This window comes from Galleria mellonella, unplaced genomic scaffold (assembly GCF_026898425.1).
Source record: "Galleria mellonella isolate WM207_F2 unplaced genomic scaffold, CSIRO_AGI_GalMel_v1 utg515, whole genome shotgun sequence".
NCBI classification, from domain to species: Eukaryota; Metazoa; Arthropoda; class Insecta; order Lepidoptera; family Pyralidae; genus Galleria; species Galleria mellonella.
Genome location: NW_026442107.1, coordinates 760,493 through 780,626, shown reverse-complemented (window position 1 = coordinate 780,626; position 20,134 = coordinate 760,493). Strand labels below are relative to the sequence as shown.

At 31.5% G+C, this 20,134-nt stretch overlaps 3 protein-coding genes across 3 annotated transcripts; all 3 read left to right on the top strand.

Annotated features, from left to right (window-relative positions):
* Positions 1-2,287: 2,287 nt before the first annotated feature.
* On the top strand, positions 2,288-7,421 carry LOC113522902 (paired box protein Pax-6-like). Its single transcript, XM_031913968.2, has 3 exons — positions 2,288-2,523; positions 5,764-6,278; positions 6,905-7,421. Exons 1-3 carry the CDS (start codon positions 2,508-2,510, stop codon positions 7,379-7,381), a joined length of 1,008 nt encoding a protein of 335 aa, XP_031769828.2. The 5' UTR covers positions 2,288-2,507; the 3' UTR covers positions 7,382-7,421.
* A 1,391-nt stretch (positions 7,422-8,812) lies between these two features.
* Positions 8,813-11,987, top strand: LOC113522661 (uncharacterized). Its single transcript, XM_026908424.3, has one exon. The coding sequence runs from the start codon at positions 8,949-8,951 to the stop codon at positions 9,567-9,569; it is 621 nt and encodes a 206-aa protein (XP_026764225.2). The 5' UTR covers positions 8,813-8,948; the 3' UTR covers positions 9,570-11,987.
* A 771-nt stretch (positions 11,988-12,758) lies between these two features.
* Positions 12,759-20,092, top strand: LOC113522780 (estradiol 17-beta-dehydrogenase 8). The gene is made up of 7 exons (XM_026908592.3): positions 12,759-13,383; positions 14,096-14,233; positions 14,848-15,041; positions 15,858-15,963; positions 17,458-17,542; positions 18,055-18,170; positions 18,956-20,092. Exons 1-7 carry the CDS (start codon positions 13,341-13,343, stop codon positions 19,039-19,041), a joined length of 768 nt encoding a protein of 255 aa, XP_026764393.1. The 5' UTR covers positions 12,759-13,340; the 3' UTR covers positions 19,042-20,092.
* The last annotated feature ends 42 nt before the right edge of the window (positions 20,093-20,134 follow it).

Genomic DNA, 20,134 nt, shown 5'->3' with positions numbered 1-20,134 from the left:
TAATTAAGGGAAAAATAGATAGATTAATATATAATTTATTTGTATTACAACCAGCACATACATACATCACATAAATAACAATAGACATAGATAGATATACATAAAAGAACAGCCACGAAATAAAAAATAAATAATGAAACAGAAATACAAAAACTAACTATAACACACTTGCAATTGGCATTCGAATACCAATTGCAAATGTATTCGAGTACCGCAAGTACTCGATTCCTGTATCCGAATATCCGAATTCTGTAAGTATATCGAGTATCTGGGTATCTATTAGGTAGGTATTCGAGTCAATACTCGAGTTAGCGTGACTCGGTACATTGCTAGTAACATTATTAGTGGTAAAATGAGGAAGTATATTACATAATATAGCTGTAACAATAGTTATTATGTTTTTTTTTTTTTATACGACAGAGGTGGCAAATAAGCAAACAATCTGTCTGATGGTACTTGAAAGGTATCTAATAAACTATCCCATTTTCCACATAGCTGCTTTGGGCAAACTAACAAAGATTATTCTCAGAATATTTCACAATTGTGGTTAAAGTAATGAACTTTTCTAAATTGGCTCGAGATTCAACATTCTAGATTGTTCTCTCGTATATTTGTTGTTTGGTTTCTTTTATGAGACCAATGAACTTATAACAATCCAGGGCCCTCTGTGTTATCACAGAGAGATTGACAATTGATATGATTCCTGATTTATTAAAGCTGAAATAAGCTATTATAGTACGTAGTTCGTGTAAGAACCTATTTAGCTGTACACATACTCGTAATGTTAAAGGGCTATACGAATCTGAGAGACACTTAGCAGCATTTCTTAAAATATCTAATAAAATGCCATTTAACCCTACCTAAGATGGCAACTACAGCTCAAAACCCTCTAAAATTATCAACGTATTATCTCGACAAGTATGTTGCTGGCAAACAGCCTGCTCGTTAATTAAATGCAATAATGTAATGCGACAGCACTCTTACGATGTTCATAGAATTTTATTGGACGAGACAATAACAAATAATAAATGCAAATCCCATCAACTATAATAAATTTGATATATAATGAACTGATATCGGAATTAATTATCTTTTTTTTTTATAACACAGGCGGCAAAAGAGCATACGGCTCACTTGATGGTACGTTACTACCGCCGCCCATGATCATCCGCAACACCAGAGACGTTACAGGTATGCTGCCAGCCTTTAATATAATGCTCTGTGAATAATAACAGTAATTTATCTTCACGCCGTATCTCTAGAGAAAATAGCAGAGAAGATTTAAAGGAAAGATTTAAAGTTAAAGGATTTTTTCTTTAGTTTTGTACATAAGTACGTCTTTTGCTTCATCCAATTCGTAATGTAACTCCTCTCTCAGACTGCATACAATGTATTTATGTCATAGTAACTCAATATAAACCTCCCTCAGTAGATACGAGATCATTCCACTTTCATACATATATATTCTGTCATCATTTCATACCACATTTCCATATTTCGAATCTAACATAGCATGTAATATTAAAAAAAAAAAAAAAAAAACTGGTGGCGTGTAGAATTGAATATATAAAATTGAATATGGAATAGTGAAAACCATTTTTTATTTCCAACATATCAAGAGAAGTGAGTAAGGGGTCAAATAAAAAATTTAAAAGAAAAAATACGAAAAACTGTATACCCTAATACATTACCAAGTAGCAAGCTCATATAAATAAGTACCTAAGCTAAAAAAAACCACCAATTAAAACTTAGGTATCTTACTTTCCATTATAAAACAATGATTAAGGATTATTCGACACATTTCCATTTCTTGTGTTTAATTTAGTGAAACGGTCGTAAAAAAGTCGTATTCACATCCGTACCACAAAACAAACTTTTCAAATCCAATTACTTAAAGACTTTATATTAATTATTTACTCGGTATTCTATAAATAATACATGTTGACGTGTCAATTATTGCCTGAAATCACTTCCCTCTTAAAACATTTTTTTTTTCTAGACAGGCGGGCTGTGGAAAGCCACGCCTTGTGTTTGAAGTATTCGAAATTTGAACCAGATGATACACCCTTGCTAATTGCCGAAAGTATTATTAACTTTATTTCGAAGTCACAAGGTGCAATATAAAATAGCAACCATGTTAAAAAAATATTCGATACCACGTAATCAAATTTAGAACTTGCTTATTTACAAATACAGTCGAAATTAAAAATTTCTTAGACAGAATGGGTGGGACTTAGAGGTTTACAAGGTATTTTTTGTAGCCATACACGCATTAGGGATGGCATAGTCAAGAAGCCAGATCACTGCACAAACTCCATTAGTTCGCACATTAGGCGAGTTAGTCGAATTATATAATTAAATAAAGTAATTCAATAAGTTAGTGAATTAATAAGAAATTATTTGCGGCGCTTGCTTCACGATTGGAGTTGGATTGGACAAGTCTTTTATTTTTAAAGAAAAGTGACTGTGCTTAAGAAAATTTAGTATTTTTGTTTTAATTTTATGGAATGGATCAGAACAAAGGTAAGTTGGAATTTCCTGTGTTTTCTTCATATATAAACTGGTTGTTGCGTGGCTTAGCTCACGATTACTACTTGATATTAGGTAATTGCAAGCCAAACTTAATTATTTTTAAATGTATTGGCTAAACCTTCAAAATTTTCATCTATGTATGTATGTCTACATGTATGTACAGTACGTCTACATTCATCTATTAACTTATCCCCTTATTAATAAGAATTGGAATCTACAAACGTATTTTAATTATTATAGATACTATCACTATTTGACATTTTCTTCCAAATTCTGATTTTAGCGTAAAAGAAAGAGGCAAAATGGTCTATAGCTAAAATAGGTTTACGAGAGGTTAAATATTTTTATGAAGAAAGAGGTTATAGTTTTGTCCACTTGCTCCTATGATGCCCCGTGGAATTCATCGTGGTCAATTATTAATGAATTCGTCATGATGAGCCAATTCAACTGCTTTCATCTTCACCTATCATCACTTACTGGTACCCAAATGGCCAGTGTAAAAAAAATAGAGTTACAAAAAAACTTACCAATGGCGACGACTTTTGTGCAAAATTTTCCCTTTTATTATTGTGTATGTAATATACTTTATTAGTTACAGTTTTCAGATAAATTTTTAACGTTACTTGTACAAAAATTAAATAATAATAGAAATAAACTTAGTAAAAAAATCCGTCTATCCGTCCTTATTATGTGTATACTAATATCTTTGTCAATTCTGGACCAATTTTGATAATTATTTTTGCAATCTATACATTTTATATGGAGCAAAAACTGAAATTATCTATAGGGTCAGTCTTAAATGTACCTTTCATGATAGTTAATTCATTCTATTCATTTTATAGCGTAGAGAACACTATAAAATAAATAGTGTACAACACTACCTTCGTGGAATTCCACGACGGTAGTGTTAAGTATTTAGTACTAATTAGAGTTAGTACTAAAGGGAGTATTTATTACTATTGGAGTATTAATACTAAAGATAAACGTCTTACGACAACCCATTACTCAAAATCCATCAACTTGTTTAAATATTACACGTTGCATCAAACATTCGGATATAGGTACATGCCAATAAACATACCCAATAAACATACCCAATAAACATTACTCTTCTTTTTAGTCCTGAATTGAGAATGTTTTATTTAATTTATTATGACATACCTCACTTTCTTTTTTTTTATACAACTTAGTATGGCAAACAAGCTGACGGCCCACCTGATGGAAAGTGGTAACCGTCGCCTATAGACATGAGCAGTACCATGGACATAACAGAGTAACAATAAGTAACAGTACAAACCGAAACACAGCCATGCAAACACAACTGCTTCACGGTAAAAACACGAATGGGACAGAGGTACCCAAGCAATCGACTTTTGTACAAAGTCTCCCTCTTTTTCTATGAGGTCCAATGTGAATAAATTATTAAAAAAAAAAAATTACTATTATCTCCGCACTTACGCTCTTTTATATTGACCATTCCTTCATGTTCATCTATAAGTATGTACCTATCCCCTTATTGATAAAAACGTCAAATCTCTTATAAATCTGTTTTAGCTATTAAAATGTTTTAACGTTTTCTTTTACATAAATTTCTCAATTTAAAAAAATTCTAATGTTTTTAAACATACATTCGTAGGATTTTTATAAATAAGAGAGTTAGCTAAGGTTTCATAAAAAAAAAACGAATAAAACAGCAAAAGTTAAATACTTCTTTAACTGTGCCTAGGTCAAACAAACAAAATTATAAGTGCCCGTTTTCAGCCGTTATTTTTTTTTAAATATATAATTCAACTTTTTAAGATTCTGTATCTAAAATAGGAAAAAGGACACGATGTAAACGACTTTGTTCGTCCACCTGGCACAGAGCTACGAGTATATTTCATTTCAACAATACTAATGACACTGATGGGCTTTATAGTTCAAGTAGGATATCATATAAGAGAGCTTCATTTGCATATTCTGAAGTCGGTTATTATTTATAAATCAAGTATTTATATATTATTCTATGTACGGAGCTCCCGGCGTGTGATTTCAATTCGCAATTGACCGGATTTTTTAAAGTTACTCCATATTCCTTCATAATCAATTTCGACATATTTTTTCATTCTGTTTATTAGACACCTATCGACAGAAAATATATTCTCGATATTTCTAAACTATAAAACAGAGCAATCCAGATCTCTGCAGTCGTACAAACCATTCCCACGTGTTTGCAAACCGATAGTGTTGCGCTTGCGCCGATTGCCGCCAAATACAATGCCCTATACAGATGAGCCGACGGTGCGTGAGACGCATGACACATGCTGAAGTTGAGTCTTCAAGTTATATTTGCTCACTGCTGGTTACTATAGTAGTAACTATTTATGCCTTAAAAGTATGTGATTATGATTTAATTTTTTTTTTCTTATTTTTATTATTTCAGCCGTTAACTGTCCACTGCTGGACATAGGCCTTTCCCATAAGAGGAGTTTTGCCAGTAGTTGCCACGCTTGGTAGGCGGGTGGGCAACTGCATTTAGGCTTTTAGAGATGTTTTAAGAGAGACGCTGTTGTCCATCCCTCGCCCTCCCTTAATCGCCTCTTACGACACCCACGGGAAAGGTAGGGGCGGCCCATTCTATGCCGGGGCACATGGCAGTAGCATGGGAGCAGTGTAATATTTTTTCGACAATATGTGAAATTTTTGGTTTGAAATCAATTTTTTTTGTCGCAACAGCCGGGGTTTTCACATTCTACTCTGTTATAATTTAAAGGCATAACATATTAATCCTTAGGGAAGGCAACTCATGAAGATTGTCAATCAAACAGAATATTTGTTATACAAAAGTTCGTGTTTTTGAACGGTCGCCAGCGTGGACAGCCGCTGGTTCAGGTTTTTCTAGTTGTTTTAGGCATTTTGAAGGCATAACATATTAATCCTTAATTGGATGGCAACTCATGAAGGTTACCACGATTGTCACTAATGTATTTCGGCGTTATAACAGAATTTTTACAATATACCTAATGATAAGACATAATAAAATGTTTTATTTATACATTATAAAAATCTATTAAAATTAACAATTTAAAACGATTAAAAAACTAATGATTTATGCTAACAAATAACTATAAAATATCGCTATAACTATACAAATGATTACAATGTCGCGAACACTATTATTAGTTGGATCATCAGCCTGTTAATTTATTTGCCACTAGATACAAGTTGATAAAAGAAATCCATTGTTCACAGAGATCCACAAGGGAAGGCAAGAAACAATCCCAAATAACTACGAAACTAAACAGCATCAGATAAACTATAACGTAAATACAACAAACTATTCGGAGAATCACAACCTTTTCCAAATGATAAAGTGCCATGAAGACAGCTTACTAAGACTTCATCATTTGACAGCAGGTCGACAAATGAATAGCAATTATGAGCCCACATACCAAAATGATTTAGCCTGGTACCCCAAAGACCTCCAACGGCAGTATATTAAACCGGTTCAGTACTTAGCTTATGAGGACATGAGAAGGAAATACGATGATGCGAAGGCTGTCAAAGAGAAGGAAGCACAGAAAGAATCAGAGGAAGAGAGAGAAGGGAAAGGAGATGACAGGAAGAAACCTAGGCGGAATAGAACCACTTTCACGAGTCAACAATTGGCAGCTCTTGAGAAAGTTTTCGAAAAAACGCATTATCCAGATGCTTTTGTGAGAGAAGACTTGGCTTCTAGAGTTAATTTGACCGAAGCAAGAGTACAGGTATGTTAAATTAATAAAATTTCTATATATCATTTATGTACATAATATTAATGTTTTAAATTTGAAAGTTTGTAAATAAGGCGACCTTTTTTACTCAATTCGGAATGGCGAACAAGCAGACGGCTCCATAATGGAAAGTGCTAAACTTCATCTATAGACATGTACCATGGATTAACAGAGTACACTGTGCTGACCAAGATACGTTCCTAAGAACTAAGGGGTTATGCCTCTGTACTCTGTAATTTCATTGCTATATCCTTTCTTTTAAACTGAAACACAGGCATGCAAACACAATTGCTTCAAAGTAGAAATACGATTGGGACAGAGGTACCCAAGCAGACGACTTTACAAAGTCTTCCTCTGGTGCCGTTTATTAGATAAGCAGATACTTATATCTCATGGGAAAGAAGAGAAAGCTCTGTATGTTCGTTAAATAGATATCTATTATGTAAAATTTATAGTAATAATAGTAATCTCCACACGTCTAAAAAAAATCGAATGTAGTCGGTTTTTTTTTTATACCGCTGAGGGGGCAAACTAGCATACGGCCCAACTGATCCCCATATTGGCGACTACTGTTGCCCATGAACGCCTGTTGATACTGATAATATATCCTTTTTTTATAGGTTTGGTTCCAAAATAGACGCGCAAAATTTCGCAGAAACGAAAGATCTGCGCTTTCTAATCACAGAAACTCAGCAAGCCAGAATTCTCCAGAACCAATTCCAGTTCCTATAGGAATACCTCATCAAATGGACACGAGGCAAGATTTCACACGAAACACGAAGGAACCTTGGCTTCATCACTTCCAAACGAACAATTTGAATTTGAACCTTGGAATACCTATCACAAATTCTGGACTTTACCAAAATGATTATTCTTTGATGATGCAGAACGTGGGAAATAGACAGTATATGTCTAATACAAACAGTTTGATGGGACAAAGTATGGTCAGTTATAATGGAACAACTGAAAATGGATATGGATCTTGTGCGTTAATTAGTGGATACAGTAGTCCATTGCAGCCGGCGCATCACAGTTCTTACAATCTGAATTTAAGACTGAGACCTCATGATTTTAGTATTAATAATATAACTTTATGAGATATAAGAACAGAATATGTACATATGGTTAATATAAGATGCCGTATACATAAATCATGTTTTATTTCAAAACCCTTTTTTATACATTTTAAAAATATTGAGAAAGAGTAAAGGTGAATTTCAGCGGATAACAACATGTAGCGATATATCTAGTACTTTGAAAGCTTACCTAACTATATTTGTAATTTTAAAATAATATATCATGTTCTTAAAGACACATACCTGATTTTGAGTAGATATATATGTTAACATCTTTAATTTTAGCAAAAATAAAAAGCAAATAAAGTTGGCCAAGTCGGATTGGCGCCCCGAGGATTTCATATGAATTATAATAGAAAAAAATGTTTAATATTTTTTTTAAATGGAACTACAAATTTACAGTTTCGGATTTTCTTCTTTACTTGTACTGTATAACACTGCTTCTTGTCAACTTTCATGGTACTAGGTCAACGGGATGTACCCTACATATGTTTATTTCGTATACATGATAATTGCAATAAAGGTCATTTTATCTCATATTAATATATTTATGTAGGGATCCTTCGACATATGAGTTTCATTTACATTTGATCAGTTTTTTTTAATAAAACTAGTAGGGCAATCAAACACAGTCTATCTGATGCGCAGGTAAGCGATTGTCACAGTCCACAAACGATTTACAATATCATAGTTCATACAGAATCTTCAACCAGTGTTAGTGCAGTGGGTTTACTAATGAACTAACAGAAAATTATGTCATGCATATATTATCATATCATCTAATAACTGAGAAAATAATAAAACTGTCAACCGTTAATCACATCATGAATTAATTCTATATTATTTTTTTAACTAATTCTATTTATGTTATATGGACCTACTTCTTTAGAGAAAGTAACATTAATAATAATACGATATTGTTAATATCTAGAATTCAGAGGGAGACTTTGTACAAAAGTCGATTGATTGGGTACCTCTGTCCCATTCGTGTTTCAACCGTGAAGCAGTTGTGTTTGCATGGCTGTGTTTCGGTTTGAAGGGTGGATATGGCGTGAATTTACAAGGTACAAAGGAATAACACCTAAGTCCTCGGGTATGGCAACGCATGGGGGTATCATGGGCATAACAATACTGTTATACTCTGTTATGTCCATGGTACTGCTCATGTCTATAGGCGACGGTTACCACTTTCCATCATGTGGACCATCAGCTTGTTTGTCATTCTAAGTAGTATGAAAAAAAATATTTTTATATTTCGAGATGCTTCGATTATTTTGTTATATATTATTCATTACAAAAGAAACTACAGTTTGTTGTTTAGAATAAACAAAAATAATATTTTGAAGAAAAAACTTTTGGAAAACATTAAGTACATTGGTCAATTTTAGTTTTTAACTAGACAGGCCTGGCAACACTGCCACCTCAAGACTCAAAGTCACAACTAAATGTCACCTTAATCAATGTCATTGTCACCGAAGAGCAAATCGTTAACCAATCGTGTTTACATACTGAATGTTTTGAAAGTTATTCGTATTAAAAAAAAAAAACAGTTATTCCTTAAGTTTTATAATAAAACTATTACTAAAAAATGTTATCTAAATATTACAAAAACTTGTTACTAATGAGCATTTCTCTGGCTTTTGTTTCACATCTGGCATATAAATATTTTAAAAAGAAGAGAAATATGAGACGAGAAATTCACGAAGTTATAATGTTCTCTAATGGCACTGGCGAGTTGAAGAAAAGCAAATATTCGCGCTGCATGATATCGAAAAGTATGGACAGGTTGTTATACTACTTAAATACTCCTCGACATAGTTTGGACATTTGTATGTATGTTCTGACTAATTTGGATTTAACGAATGCAGTTCTTAAGATGCATTATAGGGGTGTTAAGATTAGGTTAATAATTGATGCCGATATGGCATATTGTTCTGGCTCAAATGTAAGAAGATTGGAGAAACAAGGGATACCAGTTCGTTGGATGAAGTCAACTAATCTGATGCATCATAAGTTTGTTTTAATTGACACGTTAAATGATGATGATATGACGACACCGTTAGTCATAATGGGGTCCCTGAATTGGACCAATCAAGCATTGTGCGGTAATTGGGAAGATGTGGCAGTAACTTCACAAATGGAATTGGTGGAGCAATATAGGGCAGAATTTGAAAGGCTATGGATATTATTTAAACCTGTACTATTGTAGATAATTTATTTATTAATTAGGTTATTAAGACAATAATCATTGTACATAACAAACCATTGATGAGACATAAATTGCTTGTAACAAGCAGTTTATAGTTTTTGTTTTACTTTGTGATAGATCACATCCTACAAATAACATTACACATTTGGTGTAATGTTGGCCACAATGTTAATTATACATGTGTTTTTATTAAAGTAGGGTTGCCATTTGTTTACTATACTGTCCTCATTTGAAAATTCATCAGGATTTACTTGAACAGAGTAGTTTCTTAACTGAAGTTATCACACTAGAATGGCTTATGAAAACTAATATCAGATTACCTGATTTTTTATCTAAAAAATCTCAGGTTTATGAGTTTCTTGTCTCAATTTGGTGGTTTTACAAATAGCAACTCTATAATTATAATCTGTGTGATTATGGGTGTAAAGGTCAGAAGACCTGTTTCTGTGTAAGTATATCACAAAAGTTAACACAACAGGGTATAGTTTGAAGGATTACTTCTTTACAAGGAAAGCAAAACTTCTACATTTTAATGGTGCATTTTTTCAAAAGAAAAAATATAAAACAGTGATTTGATAGTAACATATAATTAAAGCTATCTTTAATATCATTATTATGAATTATGATGTTTGAGGATGGTGGTTTACTCTTTATACAAAAAGACCATTGACAAAAAGGTGATGTCCTGTCTACTTTGTTTTTGACACTACAGATATGTAATCCCAAAGTAATTATAGATACGCCACATGAATTAAATAGTAAATAAAGATATTAAATTTTTCAACTCTGCACACTTCATCAGTAACTATTAAATTCATTTTATCCATTTGTTACTCTAGCACTATTGTAGAACATGTTATTTATAGCTTACAGCTGGATAATCAATCAATCAATCAATCAATGATCTTTATTCATATACATCTGTTACAGATACTTATGATACGTCAGTCTATAATTATAATAATTACTATAGAAAATAATATTGATTTAAGAAAAAATGCAATAATTACATTTACAATACAATTCACATTAATACAAAATTCAAATCCATGCAGTTTTGTCATTTAAATACTTTTGCTACTGTTCCCCCATATGAGATAGTTCTCTGTACCTCAACGTATAATAGAATTTTATATATTGTACAAAATATGTCTGTTTTATATTGGGGTAACTATATCATAGAATACCTTAATAGATACTCATATCTATACTGTTACTAAATGTTAATTTTCTGTTGGACCTTTATATTTGTTGCAGACTTTATGTTTTGTACTCAGTATGGTTTTATATAATATGATTTTTAATTAGTGCAAGTGTAAGAGATTTTACGATTTAAAATTTTATTTTTATTAAAATACAATGTATTTGTTTTTGGATCTCCAAGCCTTTATGGATAAATGACTATTTTTAGGATAAAATAAGTAGAATTAGATAAGAATTGGATAAGTTGCATAAAAAAAATGTTCACATGTTTAAATTACCTAACTTGATTGTTACCAGAACAAAATAATTATTATTTTTAGGGGATTTTGGTTGTATCCCTACTTTGTTAGTGATAAATGATACATAGAATACAACCTTAAAGGCACTAAGGTTAACATTTATATATAACCTAACTAAACATATTGTACAGACTGAATTTATAGATATGAAGAAATTTCGAAAATTATGTATTAATACCAATAAATATTTAAATTTTTTATAGTTGAGAATTTTTGTATTTTCCTGTGGTTTTTTATCTATACAAATCTAATATAGTGGAAGAGTTTATTTGAATGCATTAATCTATGGAATTATCAGTCAGACTTGGAAACTTCTTTTTGAACTTGACACCTAATTTCTTAAGGAAGATTATAAACTATTCAACGTCATAATATAATCGCGAAAGAAGCCACGAGATACAACTCGTGTTATAAAAGATCAATCTCTGCACCATGACAAAATTAATACAGGAATAAAACTTTCCACTTAAATTACCTTTAAGGCAATAAAATTAGTATGGACCCAATAATAATACGGGAATAAACCCTATTGATTGCAAAAGTGTAAGCAAAATCGATCGAAAATATTGTGAAAATGTCAACTATGGAGTATAATAAGTATATAAAAATTAAAAGCAAAAATTGTACTTGATTAAATAGAACGAAATAAAAAATTCAAAATTTTAATTTTCAATTTTAGGTTACGAATACTTGACTAGGATCGAATATTTAATATTTGACTAGGTGAAAATTCCCTTCCTAAACTTGGTTCTAATGGTAAATTACATATGTTTTAATTCTCGTTACGTCACTGTGCGTGTTACAGCTAAAATTTTTCTATTTTATTGTATTTAGGTACATAAGTACTACATATTGAGTTCATTATTTTTAAAGTCCTCTAACAATCATAACCTTGGCTTATATAGGTAAAGTGGCGAGTCTTAAAAACAGGTCAACTTTTAATCAGCTAATTGTTAAATTAGCTACTTTCGTACACGAATTATCTTTGCGTACGTGTCTATATTTAATTATTGCATAAATAGAGTTATTGCACCTTAATACCTTTTTAATAAAGATACATAAATTATAAAACAAAAAATAGAATTAATAAAATCTCTTATAACTGGTAAGTATCTTGAATTTTAAGCATAAATACAATTATAAATATTTAAATTTTAAGAGAATTCGCGCCATTTTATCGTGTTGCATGTATGCGAAAAAATTCCCCATAACTAAATTAAAATTTCCAAAATAAGATTTTTTTTTAATTATTATTTGTATTATACTATTTTTTTACATAATATAAATATAATATTCATACACATACTGTTTATAAAGAATGGCCGTAATTTTTTTTATTAATTGCTTTCAAAATTGTACTATATATAATATAAACCTATACATTTCAAACATACGTCCTGTATCAGAATTAATCAAAATGGCTGTCACTTTTATAAAAAAAAAAAAACTTAAAAGTCAATAATTTTTACATAATTTCATTTAAACTTAATTACAATTGCTCAGCTCATTCTCATAAGCAGGTATTTAAAAAGACCTGCATTGAATTTAAATTGTTTTCATTTTCACTAATTCTGACACCGATAGATGTTTATTATATGTAGATTTATGTCTATTATTATAAAAGAAATCGGTAAAGTAAAAAAAAAAAAAAAATCAAAATGGCTGTCACTTTCAGTGATATTATCTGTCCGTTTTAAAAGTTCATTACATGGTTCACTTCAAAATTTTATTAATTAAATATTTACAATAACAAAAAATTATGAAGTTTTATTTACTGCATTCTTTATAATATAACAATAAATAAATAATATGTTTCACTATATAAATAAAACTAAATATTACCAAATAATGAATACTAATAAAATTTAAGATATGACTTACACGTACTTACCTTAATTTAAAGTAATAATTTCTAATTGGGTAACCCTATTACGCACAACTTAAGAAAGACTTGACCCGCTTTTTTCGAAGAGTTTAATATTTATAGGGAATCTATCTATATAACCTAAGGTCATCCTTTATATTTTCCTAAAATGAAGTATTTTTGTAAATGGTTTTACTGAGCTATCATTGACACGGTGCTATAAAGTGCAGAGTATAAGTAGAACGTACCAATCTTGCAAACCAAGTGATAAGCTGCTGATAAACTGATAAGAGTTCAAAGTCAAAAGTTGATCGTGTTTTTATTTTTTACTTATTCATCTTACAGCAGCTGGAGATATAGTTAAGTAAATACCTAATTCTCTTGCATTGAGATAAAAATAATAATATGTCTACTGGTATAGTAGCTGGAAGATTGGCTCTGGTAACTGGTAAGTGTTTAATTCATACATTACATTAATATTTTAATGTAGTAAACATATGGATGGGTGGTTTAGGACTGAAATTGGCTATGGTGTTTTAGATTTCAAAATATCCAGAACTAGTTCACTGTAATTTTGTGAAGATCTACCTATTTTTTTATTTTATAATTTATTTACATATAAGAATTAATATGCACCTTCTAGAACTCAGTAAATTATTTTGGTGGGTTATAATATTATATATATACATACATACATTATTTTATTGTTTCAAAAGTGTACAGAAACAAATTCAGGTTGTCCAGTATTGCTTATCTTAAACTTAGACCTATAACCATAAAAATATTTTAGATTTGAATTAAACCTATGTATGAAACAATTAATGGAATTTACAGTTTTAAATGTGCTAAGTATTTAAGTATATGTAATTTATTATACTTGTAAATATAAATACTATATATATATATGCTAAATTTTATTATGATTGATTGAGGTGTTATAAATTGATTTTCATATTCTTAATGTCAGTGAATGAATAAGGTTAAGGAAAAACATTGATTGTATTAAAAAAAATATATAATATATTTACAATTTTTTTTTATATTTTTGTTATTTTTAGTCACCAAACACTTATATTTTGGTTCAACTTATTCCTTCTTTAAAATTAATTTTCTTTTACATGCACAAAACAAATATATATCGGAAAATGTGTTTATTATAGGCGCTGGCTCTGGCATTGGCCGTGCAGCATGTCAGGTGCTCTCTCGGGAAGGTGCTACGGTCATAGCGGCAGATAGAAACTATGAAAGTGCTGTCGAGACCATCAAAACCCATACTGCATTAGCAAGCGGAGCTAATGGTAATACTTTTTATTTTATTTAGTATATTATTTTGTGTAGTCCAAGTATAGAATAGGCCACCACTTTCTAGTCCATGGGTGTCGTAAGAGGCGACTAAGAGATGGCAAGATCCCCTTCCCCCTTGCAGTGTTGATTTTTATATCCATAGTATAACTATAAAAAATGTTTCTAGAAACTATTTTTATTATGCTACTGAGATGACAAATAGCTAGTCTGATAGTACCTAACTAGTTTTTTTTTTATTGGGGGGAAAGGGATTGTTAGTAATGGGGTCAAATAGCCCTATTACTAGCAATATACCCTGTCAAGTCGACCTCCACATGGTTCCCCCTGGAAACCATCGTGACTAATTCTAGTTTAATTCATCAGGATGGGCTAAGTGACCTACTTTCATCTTCATCCGTCATCCCTCACTGGTACCCCGCCAGTGTATACCAATAGCGCAGACGGGGTTACCATACTATTATCTCATTAAAAATTGGTTTTTTTATAGGTTGCTAATGGAATAGTAACCCTACTTCCATTGAATGCATATTACTGATTCTGAAAAAACCTTTGTTGGAAATGTGTAATAAAAAATTTATATAAAAAAACAGCACTGATTACATTTCAGCTGTAGGAGACCATAGTGCGGTTGAACTAGATGTATCTGATTCTAATGCTGTACAGAAATTAGTGCAAACTACTCTGAAACAGTATAAAGTTCCACCAACTATAGTTGTGAATTCTGCCGGCATTACTAGAGACAATTGGCTTTTGAAAATGTCTGAAGAAGACTACAGCAGAGTTCTCGATGTCAATTTAAAGGTAAATCAAACCTATTGTGTGTTAATAAGATTGATTTTTCTATAAAAAAAGAAACAAAATTTATGGAAATTTGGCTGCTTTAAAGATTAAAAAAAACTTGTTATTGTGTAAGGACAATAATATGTGTTTCTTAAAATTTGCATTCATTAGTTGGAAAAATGCTAAACATGTTTGATTCAAGTGTCTATTGTTTTACTTAAATATTTAATTTACATAAATATTTCTTACAAAAATCTGGTGGTCTACTATGAAATGAAATTCCGAATTTTCGGGCTCAATTTCGTGTTTTTGTTCGTACTGAAATCGACCCAGTAAATGGAGCTTAACATTTCATTCATCATAAATCCTATCATAATAGTCCAGAGGAACGATATTTTAATATTTTTAAAAAAATTAAACGGTATGTTAATACATGCCGTTTAAATTTTTGCATAATACATAATTGTAATTTTAACATCAAATTTCTGTTTCATTCGTCCCCGAAATTTCGGAAAATATTTAATGGTAGGCCCTCTGTTTTTCTTAGACAAAAAGTAACTTCTTACAAACGAAGTGAGTGATAAGATCACAGAGATGTAGATAGAACGTGTGGATGACAAAATGCATGCTTTATGCTTGTCTTAAAAATAAATAAAAGAAAAAAATATATACCTACTCTTTTTTATTTAAAACATGACAAAATATTTTCCTATTAATATGAAAATATAATTTAATGAAAAATGTTTGCTCAAATTAAAACAATAAATTTTTACACTGCTTAAAATCTATTAAAAATATCACTTGACAATTAGTATAGTTTAAGGCATCTTTTTTCAGGGTACATTCCTGGTGATGCAAGCCTGTGCTAAAGCATTGACTGACGCATCATTGCCAGGATCGATTGTTAATATATCTAGTATAGTTGGAAAATATGGTAATATGGGTATGTATTAATAGTATTTTTTTTTCTAATTAATATGAAGATTTTTTTTTATACAACTTAGAATGGCAAACAAGCTGACGGCCCACCTGATGGAAAGTGGTAACCACCGCCTATAGACATGAGCAGTACCATGGACATAACAGAGTATACTGTTTCGCCCATGATACCACCCATGCGTTGCCATTCCTGAGGACTCAGGTGTTATTCCTCTGTACTCAGTAAATTCACGCCATATCCCACCCTTCAAACCGAAACACAGCCATGCAAACACATCTGCTTTACGGTTGAAGTACGAATGGGACAGAGGTACCTAAGCAATCGACTTTTGTACAAAGTATCCCTCTAGTAAAATCTAGACATATAATGGGTGTTTTATCTGAGGACAAAATTTCACTTTGGTGTTGTGTACCTGCAAGACATTTTCGCTTTATAGTATGTGAGTTTCTTATCCCAAACTTAAGTATTTTATATCGGTCATAATAAAATAGCATGTTAACACTATGACGCTAGAGGGGGAGTGATTGTTGGTAATGTGTATTAGTGGGGGGGGGGGAAAGGACTGTTAGTAATGGGGTCTAATGAACCCATTGCTAGCAATACACCCTATCAGGACGACCTCCACATGGTTCCCCCTGGAAACCATCGTGAACAATTCTTGTTGAATTCGTCACGATGGACTAACTGACCTGCTTCATCCTCACCTATCATAGTTCACTTGTGCCCCGCCGGTGTATACCGATAGCGCGGGCGGGGTTACCATTCCATTATCACCCATAAAAAAATGTGTATTAGTTTCATTACTGGTAATATACCCTTTTAGTTCCTCATTTAGGATAACCATAATTTAATATTTATATAGTTAGTATAACATATTTATGTGGGATAATAAATAGATCAACTTTTATTTTTTTATATTTCTCAACCAACTTTAAAAAAGAAAGAGGTTCTGAATTTAGTTGTTTTTCCCTCATAATTCCGTCATTTATAAGCCGATTTGGAAAACTCTTTTTTTGTATGGAAGAATATACTTTTAAACTGGTCCCATAGAAATTCTATCAAAATCGATTAAGTATATAGTATTTGTGAAAAAAATCTTAATTTATTGATACATTATTTATTACTTAATACCAGAGGGAGACTTTGTACAAAAGTCCATTGCTTGGGTACCTCTGTCCCATTCGTGTTTCTACCGTGAAGCAGTTATGTTTGCATGGCTGTGTTTCGGTTTGAAGGGTGGGATATGGCGTGAATTTACAGGGTACAGAGGAATAACATCTGAGTCCTCAGGAATAGCAACACATGGGGGGTATCATGGGCGAAACAGTATACTCTATTATGTCCATGGTACTGCTCATGTCTATAAGCGACGGTTACCTATTTCCATCAGGTGGGCCGTCAGCTTGTTTGCCATTCTAAGTTGTATAAAAAAAATATTATATTATAATAAAGTTTTTTAAAATTTATCATAAATTCAAATATTTATTTTTTTAATAGGACAAACTAATTATGCTGGAAGTAAAGCTGGGGTGATTGGAATGTCGCAGTCAGCTGCTAAGGAATTGGGGAAGTTTAATATAAGGTAAATGTTATGTTTATTTATTTATATACATATTATATAATAAACTCTTAATTATTGTATCAGTTGACAAGAAGCAAACATCGTACTAAAGTCGTTTGCATCGATTCCTCTGGTACATTTCTGCCGTCAAATAGCTGTGCTATGGCTTATTGAAACATCTTTGTAGTTATTATGTAAATTTAAGTGTGGCCTCATTTATATTAAAAAAAAAACAAAAATTCTTAACTTAATTCATTGCTTTTTTTTATTGTGATGTAATTTTTTTTTGTGTCTCTTCACATGGCTGTGTTTCACTTTGAAGTGATGTGGCCAGTATCGCTCTTAAGGGATGTGGTTGCGCAGTGTCTGAGTCGCCGAATATGTTATGATATGTATAAAAGGCGCGGGCCCAGTGTATCCAATATGATATAAATGTGTGATGGCCTTATTTAGGAATCTAACATATTAGACCTAACGCATGGAATGTAATAAGAAATAAATAAAATAAATAAATAATATTTTTATGTTTTCAGAGTAAATGTTATCCTGCCTGGTTTTATAGACACGCCAATAATTAAAACAGTTCCTGACAAGGTTATGCAAGGCATCCTAAAGCTAGTGCCTTTGGGAAGGATTGGCAATCCCATCGGTAAATACATATTATTATTACCTATTAGTTTTGACATGTCACTTGGCCCGCGTCACTGGGATATATTGATATGACCGAGATAAAATGTATCCTATGCCTTTCTTCATCCCAAATACCTATTACAAATATGCAAATTTAATCATTATTTGTTGAGCTGTTAAACCACCAAGAGGTAACAAACAAACATACTTTATGACTATGGATTTATCTTCCTATTGTTGTGTTTGATCCCCACGCATTACAAATATCGGTATGTATGTCTGTTTTTGTAAGGTCAGAGCGTTATTTATGTTTAATATATTAAAAAAAAATACCAGTTGTTCTCGTAGTACTAACGGAACGTGCTCTGCTACATTTGACACTAGATGGCGTTGTGTAATATCTTTTTATTATTTGAATTCAATAGCATAATAAGTAATTGGTCTTAAAGCAGGGCTGCTCAAACTTCAACTGTGGGTGATCTGTCTCAATATTGTCGAGATACTATCTATCTTAATATTACGATCGATCGGCTCTGAGGTTGCAAGTGTGTGTGATGCAGGATTGTCGTCTATGTATATATAGGTTAAGATCACTATTTAAACATACTTAAAGTTTATCTAAATAAATATTTTTCTTCTTCTATATTATAGAGCTCGTTTGTTTGGATATATCTGTTGTTGCAATGAACGAATTATTATTTATTTACAAATAAAACTGTGTTAGAGTTAATCTGAAATCATACCTGGCTTGTTTGCCTTTGCCAATAGCATCTAGTATATAAATATATGTTTATTTAATTTCAGAGGTTGCTGAAGTAATAGCATTCCTGGGTTCGGACAAAAGTTCCTTCATTACTGGTGCTACGCTCGACGTCACAGGAGGATATTAGTATTACGTGAATCTGCGCAGACAACGGATTATCCTCTGCGTACTTTTTAGTCCTTTACAATAAAACATAGAATAACATTTCCCATAACAACATATGAAGGTCTGTGGTTTATATATTGGGAAATGGAACAATTTTTTTCCGCGGACAAAGTCCCTTGTTTGTACAGGATGAAAATTACGACATTCATTAATATTATAAAACAAAAGCCGATATACTAGTCACAATTTATCCAGTCTCCATTCTTACATGGACCAGTGCACACAATGGTGCTATTACGATTTTTTATGTTAAAATTTTAGATTAAGGATTCTAAGTAGTCTCATAATCTAAGTGTTTATTAAATTATGGAGGTTATATATTTATTACTTAAAAGGTCCAAAAAGGTCAAGCACGAAATATTTTGAGCCATTTTATTGCGTTTTAAGGGAAAATTAAGTACACAGGGTAGAGTTGAATTCATTGTTCAGTGTTCAATAGGTATAATAAAGAATGTATTGTATATTTTTGTATGTTATAAATTTATTTTGCTACAACTAGTGGTCTAACACTTTTGACACTTGAATGACAATTCGAAGCGCTGTCTAGACGCGCACGGCTGGTAGGCGTTATTTAGACTGGAATTAAGATATGTTGTTGCTGTCTATAGCCATTGATTGTCACATTTTATCAGTGGACCCATATACTTAGTATAATATAATACTTCATAATCTAAGAGTGGACCATCAGCTTGTTTGTCATTCCCAGTAGTAAAAAAATATTGTATACCAAAGATTGTTAATATTTTTGATGAAAATTTATGCCATGCACAATAAAAATAACAAAGTTTTAAGATCACATAAAAATATGACCTATATTTGCTTGAATAAAATAAGAACATAAATCTTTTAATGTTATAAAATGACTTTACCATTGGGCAGGCATGTTTAATAAATGCATTGGTTAACATAATTCTGTCTTCCTGCCCCTGTGATATTTTTAATAAATGTTTTTGGACATGGTTGTTATATTTGCACATTTTATGGTGTTTACTTAATAAAAATATTATATGAAATCATGTTTTTTTATTTCTTTTAAAATTTTCTGTCTTCCCTTA

Coding starts and splice junctions, on each gene's coding strand:
- LOC113522902 (XM_031913968.2), top strand. Junction 6,279..6,904: donor TGACCGAAGCAAGAGTACAG/GTATGTTAAATT, acceptor CTTTTTTTATAG/GTTTGGTTCCAAAATAGACG.
- LOC113522661 (XM_026908424.3), top strand. CDS start 8,949: ATGTTATCTAAATATTACAAAAACTTGTTACTAATGAGCATTTCTCTG.
- LOC113522780 (XM_026908592.3), top strand. CDS start 13,341: ATGTCTACTGGTATAGTAGCTGGAAGATTGGCTCTGGTAACTG. Junction 14,234..14,847: donor ATTAGCAAGCGGAGCTAATG/GTAATACTTTTT, acceptor ATTACATTTCAG/CTGTAGGAGACCATAGTGCG. Junction 15,042..15,857: donor TTCTCGATGTCAATTTAAAG/GTAAATCAAACC, acceptor ATCTTTTTTCAG/GGTACATTCCTGGTGATGCA.